We start from the raw sequence: 24,572 nt of genomic DNA on the forward strand, positions 1-24,572 counted from the left end.
GTAATAAAAAGGATTATTAAAATGTTTTTAATTTGATCACAAATTGTGTGTACCTAATCGTTTTCTATCTATAAAATAGTTGGTTCAATAGAACTTCTGTCTATTAATAAATCACCTATCTAAAAACATTTTAAAATGTGGTTAGTTCACTGTGATTTAAGTACCTAGTAATAATTACACCGATTTTAAAAGTAGGTAGTTCATATAAGTTATAATAGTACGATTCTTATTTTTAAATTTTTATGTAGCTTTTAAAATTAATGAATAACAGTTGAGAACAAATATCTAACACAAGTTATAACTAGGTTCCGTGTTCTATGAACTTATAATATATCAATAGTTAATGGTTATACAAATTATGATAGGTACATATGGTTAAGATTCACGCTTGATTTTCAGATCATCTCTATATTTATTGTATTTATATGGTCATGTAGAGCTTATAGGAGAGTGAATCATCAATCAATAATAATTAGTACCTATGAACCAGTAACAAGTAACTATATTGCTCTAGTACTGGCACTTTTTTTTATACTTAAACAACTTTTTTATAACTTTATAGGTTAGTTTAGGGCGTGAGTGGCTGAACCGCTTAACCAGCCGGTATACGGTAGAATACAGTTTTTAAACTTAAAGTATAGAGTTCAGAACGTTAATGCTACAATAAACTTATAAACATAATTTTTAGTGATGAACAACATAAAACTTTTAAAATAATTACTTTGTGTTAGTCTTAAGTGTATTCAGTACCTACAATAGTAGATTTGCTGGTGGCTATCAGTACCTATGTATAAAAGTTAATAAATAAATTATGATTTTGAATAAGTAAGAAGAATCTAATAGACTAGGTATAGTATTTTATTATAATAGAGAGCCTATAAAAGCTGATGGATAGGTAAAACTCAACTCCAAAAAATAACCACAACTTGGTTATTTTTATTTATTATTTTATCATACATCACTAGGTAGGTATGCAAATTTGTACCTCCACATAGTCATCAAGTTTAGTTATACATACAATATACAGGCATAAATAAGGTAGTTCGGTACCGATAATTTTGACACATATAAATAGGATTACACTATGAAGTCAGAATAATCTTTTTCTATATTTTTATCAATATTTAGTTTTTAAACGAATAAAAAATAGCAAAATACAGTAAACAAATAAAATAACTTTAATTATAAACAACTGTAATATAACATTTCCAAAGAATTCATAGGATAAACTATGAAAGTAAATCAATTAAATAGCAATTAAATACTACGTACATTATAATATACTCCTACTTTTGATTATGGACACAATATCGTCTACAATACTAGTCAACAAATGTAAACTATAAATATTTAAAATCATAATTTTGCTCGATTCAATAACAATATTTATCCTTCTAATAACCAGGTAATCAAATGTTTACAATTTAGATCAAAATAATCACAGCGTTGATTTACTTAAATGACTAACTTATATTAGCATAAACATAATATTATAATAATCGTATAATAATTTTAGCAAAACAAGGATTGAAAATTTGAAAAAAAAATTGTATAATTTTATTTAAGCTTGTATATTATATATTATTTTGAACCAAAATATGTATACCTAACCAGGCCAGCAACCTGTAGGTATCGAATGTTGCATAATAGTTAACATATAAACAATTATTATAATGGCACTTGACAGTTGACACATCATTCGTATTAAGTCTAAGAAAATACAAGATTAAAGGCTCGATATTTTCAATAATAATAATAAGAACTATGGTAGATAAATATAGATGATAGATTAATAACGGGAATCGGGAAGAACGGTATTAAGAACACATAGTTGTATTGTAATTAATAATAATTTTTTTTAAAAATAAGGTTACGTGATATCATCGTCCCTATTTCAGTTTTAATTTGTATGTATATTATGTAATAATGTAATAATAATAATAATAATAATATCATAACAATAAAGAATGGATGAATTACTTAACAATTATAAAATATACATTGAAAAGCTAGATATTTGATTATTCATCAAATAATTATTCTAAGTAATTTGAAAACATTCAATAGTTTTGTTGATATAGTATGATGTTAGTACTAGCAGCAGCGAAGAAAGCGTAATTTGTAACACGGTATTAGGCTTATTATTTTGTCCTGAATTACACCCATCGAAATCACAGGTGAGAATACATCCGTTCATGGTGTGATCTTGGTATTTGAATTCACCGCACTGAGAGTCCATAGTTTTCATGGCACATTGTCTGATGACCATAATTTCATGGGTTAACACTGCAACATAATTAAGAGTTAATAGTTAATATTTATTTTAACTAACCAACAATGACACACTCATTATACAGCCCACAGAAACACAGCCGCACAGGTAAGTTAGTATGTAACGATTTTTCGATTTTTCAAGAAATTACTTTATACTTGATTAAAATGTACATATAAATATATATTATATACAGCCACGTAATTAAAATTCTTGTGCCTATATAAATAATTGATTATTGGAAAATTCCTATAAAATTGTTATGATATTTTGGATTATTTTTAGTACCTATTTGATAAATTAATTTAAAATATTGATGAATAGAGTGTGAGTATTTATATTTTATACTTAATATAAGTACATAATTTGATACAGTGTTTAGTGTGTTACCTTCTTGTGAATTTAAATAAACACACTAAATATCGTTTAACAATAGATTTGTGTTTGACTTACCATTTCTTCCAATGATTTTAGTACAAAAATTTGCTGGAAACATTCCTACATGACCTCTTTTTGGAACCATGCACTTTTCTATGTACGTGGACATTGCTGGGTTAAACGGATCTTCACAATTTGCATTACTTCCGTTCAAAGATGAACATTTAAAGCAATTTATACACGATGTGCCTAAAACGATAAGTATATAAATTTATTTATTAAAAGTTAAAACTCAATCGACAACAATTATAATAGGGCTCGGATTTTAAAGCATATGCTTCTCTTCATATATAGGAGATAGAAATCTAATTCTTCTACATAAATTATTCGTTTCATGACATTCGGATTCCAAATGAACCCATTTATTTTTACTTTTTTTTATTTAAGTAAATGCTTTTTTTGCAATTATTTCAGCTGTGGTATTTTAATATGTTTATTGTGCTATAGTCATAAAAAAAATGTAATTGAATTAATAAGAAATGTAAAGACCATTAAATGATTGGATTATTATTGTTTTCGTTTATCGGCTTGATTATTAAACGTATTAAACATAGTGTAGTCAAAGATCATTTCGTTTGACAATAATCATTTTCACTACTGAGAATCTAGCAAAAAATAAAAACGAAGTATGTGTGGTAGTTATTTTTTTTTCCAATTAAATTTTATATTTGGTTTACGTAAATTTTTGGTCGTGTTTTTTTTTTTTGGTTTTTTCAAACGGTTTTATGTTTTTTTTGTTATTAAGTGTGCTTTAAAATCTGAGCCCTACTTATGAATTATAATTATGTCATTAAAAGTAGGTAATCTGTTATGATAAATCAAAAAATTAATGAGATAGTAAATATTGTTACATGCACTAGTAATATTTTCATATTTACCTTGTAAAATACTCATTAAAACTATTGAGATATCTAACAAGTATATGATCATTCCTTTTAGAATTTGCCTTTGAAGGACAATACCACAATCTGCAAAAAAAATAAAACAACATTTATAGATAGATATAGCTGATAGGACCTAGCCACTAATCACTATTATATAAGTATGCTCCTTATTTTATTCATATACGTAATAGTGACATTTATACAGGTATAGTAAGCTTATCTATTGTACAAAATAAATAATTATTGTTATAAATTTATAATATTCATACTATGAAGAATGACCATAGGAACATTTACAAGGAATTCCAAACCAAAGATCTTGAAAGAAACCTGAAACCACATATTATATCCCTTTGCTCTTATGACCTACATACAAAATATCTCAAAATATAAAAATGAAAAAGACTGACTAGTTAACATAGTGTTCATTTAATATAAGTTTTTAATAGTAGTTCATGTGGTACATTGTTCCATAAATTAAATATTGAGTTTACTTAAGTCTTTAATTCAATTGAATGTACCAATTATATAATAATGCACTAATGCAGCTTTAATTTCAACAGTGCCGTCCTGAAGGGGAGTGTAGGGGTGTCTCACCCCCCTCCGCACACACACAAACGTACATTATGTATGTTGTATGTATCAGTTTGCAAATTTATAGATTCAGTACCTGTTTGAGTTGGCATTCAGTAAATTACCATTTTTTTTTACAAAAAATATTGGAATAATATTATGAAATACGAAAATACCAATTTCATAATAATATGTTATAATTTATAGGTACGTATATAAGTTAATTTTCCGATTGCCAACAGTTCAACACAAATGCTTCTAAAAATATATAGGTATATTATTATATCCTTTTTGCAAGAAATATGTAGAGAAAATACAATGGAGCCCATATTTGTCAACTCAGATTTCTATAAATGGAAATTATGCACCACAAATTTAGAAGTATTAATAAATATAGGTATGTATAGGTCTATAGGTACTACATACCTACTAAAAATATAGTTTATACAATTTTAAATGTTGTTTTGCTATATTTAGTATATAATTATTAATACCCATGTATTCACTTACTTAAATAAAAATAATTTACAACTTTTAAAGCTTTTACTTAAAATATTGAATTTTATTTGCAAAAGTCTCAGATATTTTAAATATCTGGAATCACTGAAGTATTTGAGTAAAAATGTTAAATGCTTATTTCACCTATCTACATTAGTAGCAATATCATATGATTACATTTTTGGAAGGTTAAAATTAAAATTATAGTTTTCTATGGAATTTACTGTTGTTAAAAAGAAAATTGCTAAAGTATTTATTAAAAATTTCCATACTGAAACAAGAACAACACAATACAACAATATGATATATGAGATGTTTAAAAAGAAATGATTTATGTTTCTGATACCTATGGCTATCATCAATGTAACAATGTAGAATACCTACACCAAGGTAGGTATTGAAAATTATATAAAATATAAACATAAATAATTTTCCATATTATGCAAAAATTAATAATAAAATAATATATTTATTCTCAGTTGTTAAGTAAAATATTTAATTATTATTGAATTTTCAATTTTACAAATTTACAATGTTTATTATAAACTTAATACAAGGGAGTACATTTTTGAAAATCTCGATGAGATTTATTAATTAATGCAAGGGTTATAACTCATAACCCGTAGTATAGTTTAACGTCATCGTGGTAATCAATCTACTACCTATCCACATTCCACTAAACAATCATAACTATACATTTATACAAAACAAATAGATAACCTATTTACCTATGTATAAAACTCAAGACTTTTGACTAACTTATTTGAATTTTAAAAGCCAAATTCAATCTTGTAGGAATACTATTCCCATAATTTAAGTGTAATAAATATTAAACGTTACATTAATATTCTTTAGTCTGATACTAATTAATTTTTTCCGAACACGATAATTAATTTTTAAAGTAGATACAAAATATAGGAAACTAGAAGGGAACTACGTCGTATTTTCGAAATGCCTACAAATTCAATCAACCATTACTATTTAACATTTTTACCAGAGCCTTGGATCAGTAGGTTTTTACAAATATACAAATACTCTAATAAAGTCTATAATATAGGCAATAGTGTACCACTAATGTTTTAAATATCTAGGTATTCAGATACTAATTTTGATTAAAAATAATATAATTTTGATTGGTTTATTAATAAAAACCCTTAAAAAAAAAAAAAATGTAAATGTCTTTTCCCACCTCACTATTCGTTGCCGGGTGTTTAATCTATAATATAAATGTATTATTTAGTTTCTTATAATATATATTAAAATAGCTTAAATGCTTCCAAATGATAAGCTAACTAAAATGTTTAATGGCAATATTGCATTTAAAATAGTATACGATATGTCCAAATTAATTTCGTTTTGACTTTTTGATGTAGGTATACAAATACGAGAAAGATAAATTAATAGATAACACGTTTAATGTAGATAAAATAATTAAAACTCACTGTGAAAGATTTTTATTTATTATCAGAATATCTGAATAAGTTAAGGCAAACACTTATTTTACTTTGGTCTCTAAGATAATATATGTACATTGTTTATACTGAAGTAAATTTTAGTTTCGTTTAAGACTGTTAAAGTAATGGCAATTGTTTTACTAAAATAATAGAAAGAATTTTTTTCGTACTTATTTAGCTATTTAAAGTTTCTCATGATGTTAATTTACGATATAAAAATTAAATAAATCAACTGTTAATGAAAATAGGAAATGTATACATCACCAATGATCGAAGCTTATTTGCTGAAATTTTTGTATACAAACGAATTGACCAAACGCAATGACAACGATTTGTGCAGCACATTTAAGTATTTTAAAATTTAAATCTATTTCCTTCGCACAAAATGAAAAATGTATGCGAATTAATATAATAAATGTGTCGTGAACTCGAGTACCTATTATACAATCGCCAACTAATCAAAAATCGTACATCACATAACACGGAGCAAATAGATCTAAATTAACATCCAATATAATATTATAAAAGCGCGTATACTCACAGTCGTTTATCGAATCACATAGGTAACTGCAGTATATTCCACTGCTGCGGCGTACGATTTCGCGTTATAGACGTTCCGCTGGAAGCTGCAGTGTTAGCGTCGACTTATTCGCGATAATAAACGCGATAACATTTTCTCTTCACCAAAACAATGGCTGTGAAACATCGATGTATGTAAATGATTTGAGTATACATTCTTTAAAATAATAAAAATTACTACGTTAACGTAATATTATCTACACACCCAAGAGGGTAGTCGGGTGCCGAACGTAATAATCGAAGGGATGATGACGTAGGCGGCGCCCTAGCAACCGTTGCTAGGGATGGGATACTGGAGCAGTTGTCTCTGTTTACAGTATAAAAAGAAAGAAAAAAATATCCCATTAAACTGTTTACCGGGAACTACTATATAGGTATATATGTGATACATGCCATGTATAATGGTCAGAGCTTTTATTATTTTTAATTATTTATATACACACGCGTGCCAGTGCATGTGTGTGAATAAGAGAAAAAAATGTTTTATTACGACATGAACGAGTATATTATGATTCTGTATATTGGAGAGATTATAGTCAGTGAACTCATACATATATATATATATATGTATACGTGTGTGTGTGTGTGTGAGTGTATATTCTGTCGAGCGATATGCGATGCAACGTGTGTGGCGGCAAACTGAATTATATTTATATATACCTAATGTTATATATATGTATAGGAAGGACCCCAGTGTGAGCTTTCGGATTGATGTTCACAGCTGGTGTTTTGTACAGATTTGATTTTCTTGAATAAAAAACAATTTTCAGTACCTGCCTACACATAAATCGAGCTCTTCATCTGCAATGTATGCTGTTAAAATAATATTTTTTAAATTATGTCATGAACTAATGAAAATTCTAATATAAATGTATAAATGTTAGTGAATTATACTGAATTATACGTCAAGTACTCAAGTGTTATCGGTAATTCCGTTATGGAATCGATTTTGTCGAAAACGGGTGTCATGTAAATATTTCTAATTTCCTACTTAGTTTTCTAAATATTTTTCTAAATTATTATTTACTAACAAAAGTACTAGAAATCTCCTACTTTTGACCAAAATACCAATTTGATAATTAAAATAGCAACCAATATAACCCTCAATGTTGAAGATCAAAACAGTTTTACTGTTCAACAAGTATGGACAAATCGAAAGAAAAAAATTATAAAATCATTGTAATACCGCTCAGAACCTAAGATCTCAATTAAAATGATATTACCGTTTATAATCATTATTATCGTAGTTCTGAATACACCTATAACCTAAGCTATAATATATTATACCTGTATGGCTGTATCGACGTACCATACAATGTACTAATAAGTTTTGAGTGTTACTGTGTTAGGACAATATAGCTATTGGTATTTTGTGATTTCATATACACACTTGACACTGTGGTCTGTGGTTTGTGGTTATAAAGGTAAATTTTAGAATCCGAGTGGAGTGATAAATGTACTGGATTTGTTTTATATATTTTTTTTGGTGAGCAATAAAAATAAATCAATCATTAACGTTGAGAGTGTTGTTTGGTAGGTAATTTGATACTATTATACTTTATTGCCTTTATTTCTATAGAAGTGGTCAAAAGTAAATAATTTTTAGTACTTTTCAAATTATCTGGTAAAACAGCTAAAAAATTACAAAAAACGTAAATACTCACGCAAAACCAGTTTTTGATAAAATCAGTTTACTTTTTTTGTTTTAAGTCAACAATAAATGACACTTGAGACTTGACTACATTTTCCACTCTTAATTGTTTTTTGTATGTCATGAATTTTGATTGGCATTGAATTCGAATTAAACATATCCATTTCAATTACAGCGACCTACCTATTAAAAGTTCTACACTCGTGTACACTCGAAATTTGAGTCACGACCTATTACAGCAGAACGACTTATCCTGGTTTGAAACGTACATTTAATAAATGACTTAACACTCATGCTCATATTTTAACTTTCACACAATGTATCAACTTGACGTGTATAGGTATTTATAATTTATATTAATATAATAAACAATAAATGTCCAAATTATATTCCTTAAAACACTCTACACTTAGACCCCTCATGAGTGTATTATTTTTCCTACAGTTCAGAAGTTGTAGGTATTCTTGAAATTAACTGTTATTTTTATTCATTAGAATTAGAATTTTTAAATATTTAATACAACTAAGTACATATTATTTATTCAGCTATTTTGGGTAAATAAATAAAAGTAAACCAACCAATCCAATTTCACCAAAGGTGGTTAGTCAGCATATATATTTCTAAGGATATTTTATATTTTTAATACATTATATTTGTAAATACGGTAGGATGAACTAATTTTGTCAAAAACAAATCGCATGTGTCATGGTAATAATAAGTAACTATTACAATAATGTCATATCTTATAATATTACAAGCTATAATTAACTTATAAGTCAATGAATGGTATGAATAAGTTCGTATTATAAATAGCATAAAATCATAAAAATATTTTGAAAATATCATTGTGCATAATACATATAGTAAATAATCATATACGCTGCAGTAAGTAGTAACGAATATTTTTTAATGTATTACAACGAAATAACTAAAACTGTTATTTTTTGTTTATAGTGTCCAATTTTGTCAAAATACACTTTATTGTATTACCTACATTTTAAGCTTTTTTTACTCAAAAATAAAAATGTTTGTGTACTTAAAAAAAATCATTTTTATCAACCATATTATATTATCTCCATAACTCGATAACTTTAATGAAATCATTTCAAACATGAAACAAAAAATGTCACCAATATCTGGCGATAATGAAGTAGCATAGCAGAAGATAACCTAGTTAATATATTAATACAATAAAAGATACCTATATGCAACTTTTGTAAAAATTATTTAAAAAAGCATGAAAGTATACAACAAACCTAATATTCACACTGTTTATCAGCAATTCAAAATTTTACGTGGCAACAATTAATTTAAATTACCGTATTACAAATAGAATAAAAACAATAACACCGATATAAATGTAACATAATTTATCTTTAAATAATTATTTTTAACTGAATAAGTTATTGTAAAAATATGAATGTATATAATATAATGTCATGTTAATGGCCTGAGTCGTTGAAGCGAAAATATATGATTAAATGATCAATAAAAAAAATAATATATCCTTAGAAATATTGGCAGGCCGTGACCGACACAAATTATTTTTCGTAGGTATGTACCTAACATTGATTTACTATTACATTTAAATGTAACATGTCCATAATCCATTACACTTTTACAGTGATTGAACGACTAACTCAATGACATTCGATACCTGCTAATATTACTACAAGTTTATTATACAACTATACTGGCATACTGCAAATCTACTTCACCCCTTTTATTATAATAAATTTTCGTTGCACACAAAATAATTTGTTTGCGAAAGGTTAGAAATTTAGTAAATTGTATTGAGTATCTACTGCCTACTAAGAATTGAATAGTAAGAAAGTAAATATGAGGCACATAGACACATAGAATAGTTAATTATTTGCTGGATTAATTACCTTCAATTTTAACTACTTATTTTTACAAAACTTTAGAATTCAATAAAAATGTACACAAAAATATGGTCGATTTTAATATAGTATTATTTGTTTAATACTTATAATATCGAAGTTATTTCTACAGATTATATCAATAATATTTGTGTGAGCATAAACGTGCTAAACAATTGTATGTAGTTTCAAAAAACTTCTTTAAAAAAATCAGAAAACCTCATTACTATTTTTACAACCTCTAAAAATAGGTTAAAAATTATTCCAGACACATAGGTAGCAAAAAATATAACAAAATATGTACCTTATTCCCACATTTTTCTATATGCTGATTTATTCTGGTGTCATAACCTGCAAGAGGAAATAAACTAATAATTAATAAATATAGGTGTTCTCAAAATAGACTTCTGTTCCAGGCATCCATCATTCTTATGGCTTGAGTCATCTGTACACAATTAATAATCTTTCGATCGGTTAGACATAATGATGGATTAAAGTACCAGGTACCTATTGCGGAGAAAGGAAACGGGGCAAACCAAATTTGATTCAGGAAGTTAAGTTTAAAATCTTAATAAATATAAAAAAAAATATATTTTTAGTTTTTTTATACATTTTTTTTTAAGTATATAAGTAGTTATGAAAATATTTTAGATTCTGATATAAATATTCAATTAGAATTTTATTTATTTCTATTTATTTGTTTATTTTGTATATGCGTCTATCATCACCTTTTTAGGCTTCAAAAATACTTCAATTTTCTTCAACATCATCTTTTCTGGTAGCAAATTGAATCTAGTTGTAATAACTTTGGTAGTACTTTTGGGGGTCAAAAGTATTTCCAATAGAAAATTTTAAAGAACATTTTCACTGAATGTTTATGTAAGCAATTTCCTTGCACTATAACATTTTCGAAATATGTTGAATCTTTCTGAGATAGGTATTTGCAGGCATAAGAAAAATTTGAGTTTTTTTAGTTTTTTTTTATTTATTATCTATTTGAATTTTTTTTCTCGATCTAAAAACAAACTTAAAAAAGTAATAGGAGGTTCCTCGTAAGTTGCTGATAGTGGAAATCCAACATAATTATTTATGAGCGTTTCAATTTAGAATTTTAACAAAATTCGTTAAAATCACGAAAATGTTCAAATTATTTTGATTAGGATATTCGTAGAAATTTTTCTCTTTACATCTAAGATATTAAAATTGAATACGAGATTCCCCTTACATTTTCCTACATTTATCAAAAAAAAAATTTACAGGAAGGTTAAATTAATTTTTTCTAGCGTTTAAAGTTTGGCATTGGATATTAACTGAATGCAAATTTAATGCATTCTAATTTTCAATTTTTTTAGTTTTTTATTCTATAAATGTCAATAATATTTTATTTGGATCAAAACCTTGAAAATGTAATACAAGGCTTCTTATAAGTAGTTATATTAGCAGTTGAGAAATTTTAAAAATCCGTAGGCCCATCATAATATTGACAATTGCAAATTTACTGTAGTTAAAAAATTATAAAACATTCAATTTGTATAGCTAAGGATTGAACATTTAAACAAGAATTCTTACAAATAGTTCAACTGCAACCAAAAAATATAAAAAACAGTCAATTTGTACATACATTTTAAGAACAAATTTGGACGAAATTCATCATAATCTTGACAATGTGTAAATGTATTGTTGTAAAAAATTGTTATTATTTATACATTATTTTATTGTGTACAGTATTACTAAACACAATGAAATTTCTAACGCAACATTTTGGAAAAAATTAATCTAATCTGCTGTGGTGCGGAACTAATGCAGTAATGCATAATTGTAAAATAAATTACCTAATACCTAACTTAATAATATAACAGCAATATCGTCAAATATCCTAAGTAAAAGTAATATTATTATAAGCTGACAGACCGTCTCCTTACAGAATCGTTTTACGTATATAATGATTTTATATCATTGAATTCAAATTTAACAACATAAAATTCAGTGACCCACTTTTAACCTACTGTACAGCAGAGCGAAATCCATACATTGCCCCTTTTTTTATTGCAGCTGTCACACAGTTATGTGAGTGTTGTATATTATTTTGAAAATGGTCAAAAATAATATTTTGATTTTTTATTAAACTGAAAATAGTCGCATAGATCTGTGATAAACCTCTAGACAACCTTGTGTCTACGATGACTTACTGAAAGTCTGTCATATTCCACATGATATCGCAAATATTCAATTTATTATTGTTTTTCAAGTAAATATTTCCAAAAAAACAAAATATAACAACAAGATAAATACTGAAAAGTACCAACCTACTTATCAATAAAAGTATAAAATATAATAAGGTATTAAGTATCTACCTATATCATGTATAATACCTGTAAAAACTATATTAAAATATTAATTTGATGCAACTAATAGGTATTAAAGTCTAGTGTCTACATATTTGTGAACAAATTCATTACCTACGAAATAATAGTATTACTTATAGAAACCTATTTATCAACGTCGTAAATATCATTGAAATTAAGATTACCACTTGGAACTTACCAGTTACCAATAAAATAGCATTACTAAATGTTTATTTATCATCATAGTGATAATAGCTGATAAGAGATGATTTTAGTTTTTGATATCAAATGATTGTGACATCGTGTATCTAATCATGTTTGTTATTATATGGATAAAACATAAACATTTAAATAAACCAAATAAACTAATTCTAAATAGTAATTAATTAAGCTGTGCAACTCGTTATTACTATTTTTTCAGCTTATTATTAATTATTATTATTATATTTTGTATCATATAAAACAATATTTAATGGTATGTTTCACTTTGGTTAAATTATTTTTCTTTAGAGTTAAATTTCAATTTTTAGATTTTAAAAACAGTATATACTAGTGTAAATATTTATATTTTAGATATTAAGTATAATAATTTTAAATTGTTTATTTATTAGTCATAAATCAATACAACAATGGAATTCCAAACTACAAGAATAGAGAATAAAGATCTTTGCAATGTTCTACTGAAATGGGTTCGTTTTATTTTACTAACTTATATTATTCTTTAGCTAGATAGTAACTATCTAACTTAGTAGGTAATCTTTAACAAAAAGATATTATTTTAAATTCGCAGATTCAATAGATCAATAGTTTGATAAGCTAATCATTATCATTGTAATAATATATATTTTTTTAATATTTTAAATTTCTAAACTATCAGCACAAGGTAAATAACACACTAATTAATGACAATAGAAAATAAAAATATAATTAACCTAAAATGTATTAAGCTCGAAGTTGTACAGATGATGGTCTGCGAAAAAATAGTGGCTAGCACAAGATATGAATATAATACGTATTTAGTAACCAGAAAATGTAAAAACTGTTATTAATTCTAAATTGTATTTTGTAATTATTATTTATTAGTCAATTTAATAATTATTTAGTATATGTGTGTTTATATTTTAAATAATTTTAAATAATTTTAGTTGCAAACATTACATCTCAAAACTCCACATCGAACTTTATATGAAATTACTGATGGTGTAGCATTAGCTGAAGCATTGAATCAAATGTAAGTATTTTCTAAATTAAACCAAAATTGTTCTAAGTAATTACAAAAATGTATGTTTATTAGAATTTAAAAAAAATTTTGCTAGGTACCTAAAGTTAGTGAAGCTGACATTTTATTTAAATAAATAACGGTTAATTATTATTTAGTTAAGGTTTATATTTTATTTCCAGTGCTCCTGAATGTTTTGATGACAATTGGTTTTCAAAAATAAAAAAAGATGTGGGAAATAATTGGAGGCTTAAGGTAATTATATTTTGTTTTATGCATTTTTAAGTAAAATTAATGGTTAATTGATTGTTACTGCAACCATGTGTGTTGTAAATATATTTACAAACATTTTGGGTATTTTAAAAGTTGCACTTAATTGTGTCAGTCAAATATTTTTAAAGTGGTATAACTTACCATTCAACACAATTAAAAGTAATTACAAAAAATAAGTTTTAAAAGAATAGTATGTACATTATTACATTTAAATTATAATCATTATTCACTTACAACTAACTTAAAATTGACACTTTATTTCAGGTTAGTAATTTAAAAAAGATTGTTGAAAAAATTCAAGATTTCTATCAAGATTGTGACACACAACATATGGGCAATTTTGTAAAACCAGATGTTATAAAAATAGGTAATTTATTAAATTATTTAATATTTAACTTATAGGGTGTGTGAGAGGGTGTGAGCAATTTTTTATTAAACATTAAATGTTGGCTTCATGAGCTATGTCCTAATAGCAATACTTAGATTGGCTGTAGAAGAAGACAAGTGTAAAGAAGAATATTGAAGCTTTTAACTTATTTACTGAACTCATGCATCCATAGTATTAATGAAGGGCTCATTAAAAATATAGATACCCAAATCATGGGAAATAATTATAAAAATGCCATAATTTAAAGAAATTAATAGTATATTTTTATATTTTTATGAATTATTTTTATTTACTTAATTTTAATCTTATAAATATTTTACACATTCTGTATGCATATCGTATTAAATTAATAATGACTTAAACAAAGAATTTCATATTCGATAGATTTATATTTTTCACATTATGATTCTTTTAATTATACTTACAATGAATTATATACTGAATTTGTTGAGATTTCAATACATTTATAAAACTTTTAGTGCATTTGTTGGGATTTATAAAGCGTTTTATAACACTTGAGATTTTAAGGGTTTTTAATGCATTATATTGAATAGCTCAAATTATTAACACAAATCATTTGTATGAATAATGTGTACACCTATGCCTATGCTACAATGTTGGTTGTTTACAAGTTAAAAATTATTGATTCTGAAAATATAAATAAAAGCAATAATAACCAATTTCTTATCAAACCTGTACCTTATCGATGACATTAATTATTCTAAATTACGGACTCTCATAGTATTTTATTTGTTTCAATCAACTAATACATTATATGTTGAAAATATCTTTGGTTTCTATAGAATACCTTTTATGTTAAGGTGTGTGGAGAGCCCCCCATTAGTTTGCTTAAAATTATATGCAGTTCCTCAAAATTTGATTTAATTTGTGCCTATATTTAAATGATGATTTACAAAGATCTTTTGATATTTTTAGAAAATTAAAAATGTCTATAAATAGTTCAATGAGTCAAAATATTTTGAAAAGTGTACCATGTTTATAAGCTTATAAAATAGTTTGGTGAAAATTTCAAGTATCGATGGTTATTAATTTTAAAATTATTACAAAATAAGAAAATCGATTTAGTCAAATCAAGATTTATCTATTAATTTCCATTTTTGACAATTTTTTTTCTCCAATCATGAGTAAGATATAGTTTGACCTCTGAACCACTTATAGATTCACTTTGCTACCAGAAAAGATAATATTGAAGTATTTTACTGCACCAAAAAAAGTACAGGAGACAAAAATAAATAAAAATGTCATCATTATAAAATCAATATATTCATTGCTAAGAATCTATAAGACAGCAACTTATAAATTAAATTATTTGAAATAAGATATTTGTATTCAACCAAATATGTATGAGAAAAAATAAAATATTTTTTAACAGGAGACCAAGATGATACAATGGAATTAGCTCGTTTGTTGCAACTCATATTGGGATGTGCTGTTAACTGTCGTAATGCTCAAGGTAAAAAAATAACTTATACATTTGGCTTGGAAATAATTAATTTAAATAAGTTAACTATTATAGATTACATAACAAATATTAGATCAATGGATGAAAATTCCCAGACAGTAATAATGCAGTCTATACAAGATTTGGAAAGGATACAAGGACATCCTCAAAGTATAATCGCTACTAGTCTCGGAGTAGATACCGATCACCAAGAACAAATTCAACAACTTATTGATGAACTTCAATCTGTTACCAAAGCTAGAGACCAAATGACTCAACGCTGTCTTGAGCTTGATTCTCAAGTAACTAAAATATATTTATTATTATTAATATACATATGTTTGAACTTTGTACTATAAGGCATAACAAATAGGTTATTTATATATATAATTATAACCGATTGTATAACTTTTTTTCAGATAAGTTTATTACAAGAAGAAAAAACATACATTTTAGATGAAAAAAGACATTTAGAAGAACGACTTTTAGAAAGTGTTGAAGATCCTCTAAAGGGTAGTGGTCAAAGAAGACAGATTGAAGAACTAAAAGAAGAATTGTACAAAGCTGAAACGTGTAAGTTTTATTTATTAATTAGTTATAAATATTACAAATAAGTATTAAATTAAGTATTATTTTAGAACAAAGTTACCTATGGCCAGCAGTATGCAAAATCATTTTTTCCTATTTGGGTGAAAATAATACAATAAGATTTTTCTTTCTTTTTAATCTCATTATCCCTTCCCACCGATAATTCAAAACATTCAGCCCACCTTGAAATGTTGGAGACCCCTTTTATAGTATACTAATAATATAATACATATTTCAGCTAGAGATGACTATCGAATAAAACTCAAGACACAAGAAAGAGATATGGCTGAATTGAAAACTAAATTTGATTTATTACAAGAAACTGCCGGAGAAGCTAGACTTCTCAAAGATGAATTAGATATTCTTCGAGATACAGCTGATAGAGTTGAAAAGTATGAATCAACCATTCAGTCCTATAAAAAAAAACTAGAAGAACTAGGTGATCTAAAACGACAAGTGAAGATATTGGAAACAAAAAATATAGCTTATATTCAACAAAATATGGAATTAGAACAGGTAAAGTTTTTTTTTTTATTCTTATACAGTTAACTCAAATATCTACAGTTGTACTTCTTAGCTGTGTTTAGCATAGAATTCTTAATAGTTCATTGGTATTCAATCCCTTTAAACTTCAATTTCAGTATTATAAGTTGATATTTTATTCACTTCTTTATTCTTATATTAATTTTAAAAATATATAAGTATGTTCATATTTTTGTTTATAGGAAATAAAGAAGTCCTCCGTGTGGAAATCACAATTAGAAATGTATAAAAAACAAGTCACTGAACTACACCATACATTAAATGATGAGACAAACAAAATCGATAAATTGGAATTTGAATCAAAAAAATTATTAGAAAACTTAAACACTTTGCAGAAAGAGAAAGATGTAAACAATAATATATTTTTCTGTTTTGATATTCATTAATTTTAAAAAATTTTTAGAGATTAGTTATTGAGAGGGATTCATTAAAAGAAGCAAATGAAGAATTAAAATGTTGTCAAACTCAAATGAAAAAGACGAGTACACTTGAACATTCTCAAACAACTGCTGACGATGACATGGAATCAGCAATGGACCTCAAGTTTGTTAACATGATAAAATTAATGTTCTATCAATAACTATCTTGTTTTATGTAATTTTATAAATATGTAGACAGAAATTAGTAAGGCTTCAGCACGAGAACACAATGCTAAAAATGAATCAAAAAGAACCGGAAGAAGATAAAATTTCAGTTCTTCAAAGTATGTTGGATAATACGAGACAACAGTATAATGAACTGCGTTTAGATAACAGGTACATTTTTATGTATTTCTTTAAAAAAATTAGTTTTTCGAGTTTATTAAATTCATAATATAATAAAATTTAATTAGATTTTTTATATTTTCAATAACTTGCTCGGGTATCAAATTATTTATATTTGTATTTAATGTTTATAAAATTATTGCATTTTAGAAAAGCTAATCAAAAGATTTTAGAATTAGAATCTGAATTAAAAGAACAAACAGAAAATACCAATGAATGGAATTCCAAAATTAAAGAACTACAAAGTCAATTACAGTGTGAAAAAGATACACGGTCATTGGATATTGAAGAAAAAAATACGACCATATCAGATAAAGGTGGGTGAACAAATATTAGGTAGCTGACGCGGTATGTAAAGAGCCAGTTTAAAGGTACAAAATACAAGCACAATAGCAACCCGTGTACAATATCTTCAACCATACACACTGCCATTTCGGCCTAAGTAGGAGAATATTGAAGTGGATATTATGATAAGATCGCTATGGCTCACTGTTACACGCCCGGCGAGTGAGTTTCAGGTTTAAATCCTGTACCATTTCTTTTTTTTCCATTTAATTCTTGATATTGTGGGTTAAATAATAAAAATCACTCACAAGTATACTCCAAGACATGTCACAGAACTTATGGCTGTAGAGCCATTATAGCATGTAGATTACCGATTAGTAGAATGTAAATTATCGTGTTCAAATAAAATTTTAACTTAATTTATCTAAATTCAAACCAATGTATAATTTTATATTATTTTTTAGATCAATTCATAAATATTTTGCAAGTTTCTCTACATCAGAAAGATATAGAAATACAAGAATGGGAAGAGAAACATAAAAAATTCATAGAAAAAGCAAAATCAGTTGTTAAATCTATGGACTCTAAAAACGTATCATTATCTGATGTCGACACAAGTGTATTAGAAAATAGACTATTAAAAGCCAATAAAGAAATAAGTGATTTGAAGGTGTGTATTGTAACTAGTAAATTATTATAGATTTATACATCAAAAACTCTTATTTAAAACCTTAAAGCCAAACTGATTGGCTGTTGAATAGTTATGTTCTTTTAAGTATGTTAAAAAAATGTAGTATTAATTATAAATTGTTATTTCAGAAAGAACAGGAAAGCTACAAAACATCACAAGAGATTGAAGAAAAATTAATATCTACTGCATTTTACAAACTAGTAAGTTGTTTAACTATTATCTGTGCACAATTACAGTTAGAGCTGGTTTATGGGGAAGTTTGCACTCCATAATTGTTAAGTAAAAACAAAAACAAACATTTTTAAATACACATAACTCTTATCGGTAAGCTTATTAAATTGCTGGTTTTAAAGAAAATTCAAATCAATACTGTCCAAAGTTCGACACGGTTTCATTCCTGGTAGATTCGCAGTCACTAAATGGCAGACTTCAACATAATATGTTTAAGATGCTTTTGAACTCCACTTACAAATAGATGTTATTCATACAGATTTCATTTATTCATTAATACTTACTTTAGATAAGCTGGGTGTGGAAAATCCACTGTTATTGTGGATTCAATCATACGTCAGTGATAGATTTCAATTTGTCGACATGCTTAATAATAAATCGGAGAACATAAAAGCAACAATTGATGTAGGTATCTCAAGATGCACATTTATCACCACTTTTATTTAATATTTTCATTAATACCTTATTGAAGATTATCTCCCCTTATAAAATACTATTATTTGTCGATGATTCTAAATTTGTTCATAAAATTACAACTCCAGATGACTGTACTGCAAAATTCTCTACATAAACTAGTTGGTTGATGTAATTTGGTTGGATTCTCTTTCAATTTTGATAAATACCAGTTATTGACATTTTTCAGAACACATAAAAAGATTAATTTTGATTACATAATTCATAACAAATGCCTGCCTCGAGTAGATCTTGTAGAATATTTAAGATTTATATCAGTACCATCTCTATCTTTTAGTACTCATGGCAAATTCATCACTTATCAAGCTCTACCTATATTGGGTTTTATTTGTTGAAATGTGTCAGACTTTGACCAAGTAAATTGCCTCTTAATGTTTTTCCCATCACAAGTACAATTGGTTTTGGAATACGGTTCTGTTTAAGGTCTCCTTATATTGAGGAAGGTGTACAAAGGATTGAAAGGGTCTAAAAACGCTTCTTTCGCTGGTTATACTTTAGAAATGACTGACCCTCCCCATAACTATATACCAATATCAGAACTTAGGAAAACTTGTCAGACTGTGAATTCAGAAGAAAAATGCTAGAAAAATATATATTATTTTGTTTATCTAGTATCCACTAATAATATTGGGTTGGATACTCATGTTAAACCAACATGAGAGCCACCACTGACTTGAAAACATTAAACATGTTTTAATATTTCAAAATAATTACTCTTATTTGTTTAATTATTGCAAATAACTATGTAATTACTTTTGTATAATTGTTTGTATTATTTATAATCTTTAGGCCCAAACTAAGATGCAAGAATCTGTTGATCAGAGAGTAATGAATCAAGGACTGCTACAAACTCAAACATTTCTATCAAAGCACAGACAACAAACCAATAAAACAGTTGAGTCACCTATTATAACCAAGAAAATTATTTTTTAAATCAAAATACTGTCTTCTTGTACACATTATTTGTTTTAAAAATTTTCCCCAAACATAAAAATGATACATATAATAACAAGCAAATATCAAAAACCTAATGGGTTTAATGACCTTGGGACCCAAAAGATTATTATCTGTTAAGAGGATGCCATACCCCTCTTACAAACATAACATTGTAAATAGTACATTCTAAACAATTCATTAAACTCTGTTTTGCTCAAGTTTGTGAGTGCATTGACCTATTACCAAATTTAGAAATAAGAATATTATCCAATGGATTATGTAGGTTTTTATTATTTTAATTATAAAGCAAGTTGTGAGTATTTAAAAAATGTACAAAAAATTTAATATTTTAAAATGCTCATAACTAGCTTTAAAATAAAAATATTAAAAAAACCCTATGTCACTAGATAATATTGTTAATTCTAAATTTGGTAATTTGTCAATTCGCTCTAAAATTAAACATAACAGAGTAAATGAATTATTTAGAATGTACTATTTTGTATGACGAATACTATGCATGCAGGCGTCCTCTTAAGAGTTTAAGCCTAATATAGTGCCATCAATTCAGGCTGTGTCCTACTTGTAACAGTTTTCACATTTATGTATCTGACTAAATGCCTAACCTGCAGAGGTATGAATCTCCTATTATTTAAAAATATCTTAATAATAAATTTCTTATTGTTTTTCATTTATTATAGGTATTTTAATAAACAACTTTATTATAAAAGTAAAACATGATAAACACTTTTACTAAATTTTGAAGTAAGAAGTTTTTGAATATGTAAAGCTAACGTTTTTAAATTTGCATTATTGTTAATAATAATAATAAATACTTTAAGTAACAAATTCAGTTCAAAATAATAATAACAACAGTTGTAAATAATACTTATAAAAACATTGAAAAATTGTAAAGAAACTTCCCTGGTATACTGTCCTTAGAATGAAATTTTAAATAATAATTAATCTATAATAATATGTATTTAATGTATTTATATATATATATTTTTGTTCCTTGTTTTTAGGTAGTACAAAATCATAGAAAATATAGAGGTAAATCTCCATAAAATAGTACTTAGTTTGTTTTTCAAATATTCTAAGTATACAAGAAAAAACAATAAAACAACTAATTTAACATAAGGACTGCAAGTAAGTAGTATGCACACCAGTTTAAAAACCAAATTATCATTTTCATGTAAACTATTTCCATTCTGACTCCTGTATCACGTTTTTGTTTATTAATAGCTAGTAAGTAGTTATAATTATTAGAAAAGCTAGTTATTTAAAAGGCTCGACATAAAATAAATCCTGCTTTAATCCTAATCCTAATACCAATTTTGTTTTGATGATAACATAAAATAATTTTGATAACTCATTAGTCGCCCCTAAGCTTATTTTATACATAATAACATTTGTAGTTATGACTTATTTTTAGATTTACATAATCTGTTATCCCTTCTAAGTAAGTCTTGAATGCAGTACTTCCATTACCTATTATTCTGATGAACTATTTGTCAAGCCGAAGTATTAATTAATCCTTAAACCCTTTAAAATCCTACCTCAACTAACAAGTAACTAGGAGAAAGCATGAAAATTTCAGACTTAAAAATATATTGTATATCTAAATTATTTGTTCGAAAATAATGTAGTGTTCTATTAAAATAAGCTATTTAAAAAATACATTGATGTATGTTAGATAAAAATAATAAACTTGATTTGAGGGTACCTAAATAAATATATTTGAATCATAGGCTATAAGTTCAAGAATTCGAGCTATTGTACTTGAAACTTAATTTTTATTTTAAAATAGTTTTTTACTTTTCCAAAATGTCCGATTATTATTTATTTGAATACATTTCATTGTTGTTGAGTTGGGTAACAATATGTTTATCAAACCAAAATAATCAGTGCTCAAATTAGAAAAATAAAAGAAATAGGACTGCTAGACTTGAAAAAAATACGACCTACCAAGATTAAACTTAACCCAGCCCTCGGGTTACACTAATCCTTGACAAAAAGTTCTGTAGTACAAAGTATTCTTTAACATTTTCATTTATAACAAGGTACTTATATAATATATAACTATACATATTCCATGTATAATTAATATTTATCTAAAAAACGTAATTAATTTTCTTATACAGTATTGTATTTGATAACTATTCCTTATACTTACCTACTTACCTTTAAACTGTGGACAAGAGAATATTTTGGTATATCTAGTCAATTGTTTAAAATTAAACTACCATTCGCCTAGTAACAGTTCAGGTGTTATAACTCGTGGTATTTGGCAGACATTTGTGAGTCCTACTCTTCAGTCCATATCTTAGCTTGACCACGTTATCGATTATCTAGAAAAAAAAATCATTAAATTAAATTTTAATTTCTTATTAAATAGTTACGGTACAACTTTACGAAATTATCATTACAATATTATTTTATCAAAACAAAACGCTCTGTCATTCCGTTTTAATGAAAATAATTAAAAAGGGTGCTCTCAAAATATAAAAAAAATTAAGAGGAGCTCCATCCCTCTCCGTCCTTCTCTAATTCGAGCACTGTGGTGTTTAATGAGATAAAGCTTAAATGTACAATGTAAACTTCAGTTAAATGATATCACTGTATCGGTGAACCTAATTGGAAATTTTTCAAACAAAAATAAATTCATTTATTTATTATATCTAAAATATTTGAATCAAATGCTAAATTTCCGTACACATTTCCACATTGCCTTACTTCCGCCTCTGTCTGAAAAAGTTATTTCATTACATTTACCAGCAAATAGTAACAATATACATCACTCTATCAGACTATTCAAATTCGCCACTTCAGTAATTGTTTTTTGCCACCTAGGCCTAAAATGTCTCAAGTTACTTTTAATCAATTGTTCGAAAAAAAAATGTATATTATTATAAGATATGTAGGTATTAAAATATTATAATTGTAAGTTTATTTAAACAGTTAAAGAGCTATTTGGAAAAATAGATATAATTCAATACTATTTTTTATATGCATTTCGTTGGGTACTAACTACTAATAGTTATTAGATAGGTATTGTAATTAAATATGTACCTAATATATTAATATGCACTTAGTGCAGTGTTAATAATTGTGCACAATAACAGTTTATTTTAAGAACTTCAATTAGTATTGTTTGGTATTCATTATGTTCTTTAAATAAAATTAATATTTTTATAAAATAATTTAAGCCATAAAGTTATCATAATTAACGTTTCTAATTAAGGTGTATATGTTATCGATGTTTGTATTTGTAAATTGTATTATTATTGCTCAGTAAAATAGAATCATCGTTTAAATTGAACTTTTTTCGGAAGAATATCTTTTGTTATATTAATAACAGATAAACAATACTTGGTTAACATATATTTTGACAAAGCTATTTATTATTGAGTTTATTAATTGCCCTTCAGTTATTAATTATTATAATATTTGGTTTATAATTATGTATTTGTGTGAAGTGTGTGCTTACACTACTCATGCTTGTTTTGCAATTATGAATAATTGAATAGGTACCCAGCTAAAATCAATTGTTATGTTATTTACTGTGTGTTTAAGTCCTTTGTAAAATAATTATAGTATATATTACTTGTAGACATATTATTATATTAATTAGTTTATCAAAATATTGTTAAAAATAATTATTGTAAAGTTTGATACCGGCATACTGCAATTATGTATTGAATCAGGGTAATTTTTTTTTAATTAAACATTTGATCTTTACGGGACACAATCACACGTTTTGTTGTGATTAGGTACCTACATACGTTTTATTTATATTATTGTACATGTCAAAATTAAAGTTAATGTTTTTAGTGTAATACTTTTTTTTATTATGCCATTTATGTTGAAATCACTGAAATTGTTAATTTAGAAATATTATATCATTGTAATTGTATAAAATATAAAAATAATAATAATTTTATAGTATTCAAGTTAATTTTGTTTGTGATGTTTTCATACACCTTGTATTTCCTAAAGACGAAAAGTTATTTACTAGCTTTTGTAGCTATTGACATTATTACAAAACAATTAAATATTAATTAATTGATTTATAATAAATTATAAATAATAATGGAAAAGCCGATAACATTGTACGCCTGTCACTTTAGTTGGTATACGTTGTTTG

General features: G+C 26.0%; 2 protein-coding genes across 5 annotated transcripts; one reads left to right on the forward strand and one right to left on the reverse strand.

The window, feature by feature from the left end:
• Positions 1 to 926: 926 nt before the first annotated feature.
• LOC111029824 lies at positions 927 to 8,290 on the reverse strand. Of its 4 annotated transcripts, XM_022309021.1 has the most exons (5): positions 6,904 to 8,290; positions 6,661 to 6,814; positions 3,589 to 3,678; positions 2,726 to 2,899; positions 927 to 2,286 (listed from the first exon to the last, which is right to left on the reverse strand). In XM_022309021.1, the coding sequence occupies exons 3-5, from the start codon at positions 3,638 to 3,640 to the stop codon at positions 2,042 to 2,044; spliced, it is 471 nt and encodes a 156-aa protein (XP_022164713.1). In that variant the 5' UTR covers positions 3,641 to 3,678; positions 6,661 to 6,814; positions 6,904 to 8,290; the 3' UTR covers positions 927 to 2,041. The 4 variants fall into 4 exon arrangements, with proteins under 4 accessions (XP_022164713.1, XP_022164712.1, XP_022164715.1 ...); XM_022309020.1 differs by having other exon boundaries at positions 6,661 to 8,290; XM_022309023.1 differs by lacking the exons at positions 6,661 to 6,814; positions 6,904 to 8,290 and adding an exon at positions 6,384 to 6,626.
• Positions 8,291 to 12,992: 4,702 nt separating this feature from the next.
• On the forward strand, positions 12,993 to 21,737 carry LOC111029814 (protein Hook homolog 3-like). The gene is made up of 17 exons (XM_022308999.1): positions 12,993 to 13,049; positions 13,186 to 13,263; positions 13,720 to 13,805; positions 13,976 to 14,048; positions 14,331 to 14,433; positions 15,848 to 15,928; positions 15,992 to 16,218; positions 16,336 to 16,489; positions 16,743 to 17,020; positions 17,230 to 17,394; positions 17,451 to 17,590; positions 17,662 to 17,802; positions 17,962 to 18,128; positions 18,561 to 18,766; positions 18,916 to 18,987; positions 20,282 to 20,386; positions 21,451 to 21,737. The coding sequence occupies exons 2-17, from the start codon at positions 13,204 to 13,206 to the stop codon at positions 21,490 to 21,492; spliced, it is 2,100 nt and encodes a 699-aa protein (XP_022164691.1). The 5' UTR covers positions 12,993 to 13,049; positions 13,186 to 13,203; the 3' UTR covers positions 21,493 to 21,737.
• Positions 21,738 to 24,572: the final 2,835 nt, after the last annotated feature.

This window comes from Myzus persicae, unplaced genomic scaffold (genome assembly GCF_001856785.1).
Source record: "Myzus persicae strain clone G006 unplaced genomic scaffold, MPER_G0061.0, whole genome shotgun sequence".
Classification (NCBI taxonomy): domain Eukaryota; kingdom Metazoa; phylum Arthropoda; class Insecta; order Hemiptera; family Aphididae; genus Myzus; species Myzus persicae.

Excerpts from the sequence above, each read along its gene's own strand:
- LOC111029814 (XM_022308999.1), top strand. The coding sequence starts at position 13,204 with ATGGAATTCCAAACTACAAGAATAGAGAATAAAGATCTTTGCAATGTT. Across the intron at positions 14,434-15,847 it reads ACCAGATGTTATAAAAATAG|GAGACCAAGATGATACAATG; the intron begins GTAATTTATTAA and ends ATTTTTTAACAG. Across the intron at positions 17,021-17,229 it reads AAAATATGGAATTAGAACAG|GAAATAAAGAAGTCCTCCGT; the intron begins GTAAAGTTTTTT and ends TTTTGTTTATAG.
- LOC111029824 (XM_022309021.1), bottom strand. The coding sequence starts at position 3,640 with ATGATCATATACTTGTTAGATATCTCAATAGTTTTAATGAGTATTTTA. Across the intron at positions 2,900-3,588 it reads TTTAATGAGTATTTTACAAG|GCACATCGTGTATAAATTGC; the intron begins GTAAATATGAAA and ends TTATCGTTTTAG. Across the intron at positions 2,287-2,725 it reads TAAAATCATTGGAAGAAATG|TGTTAACCCATGAAATTATG; the intron begins GTAAGTCAAACA and ends ATTATGTTGCAG.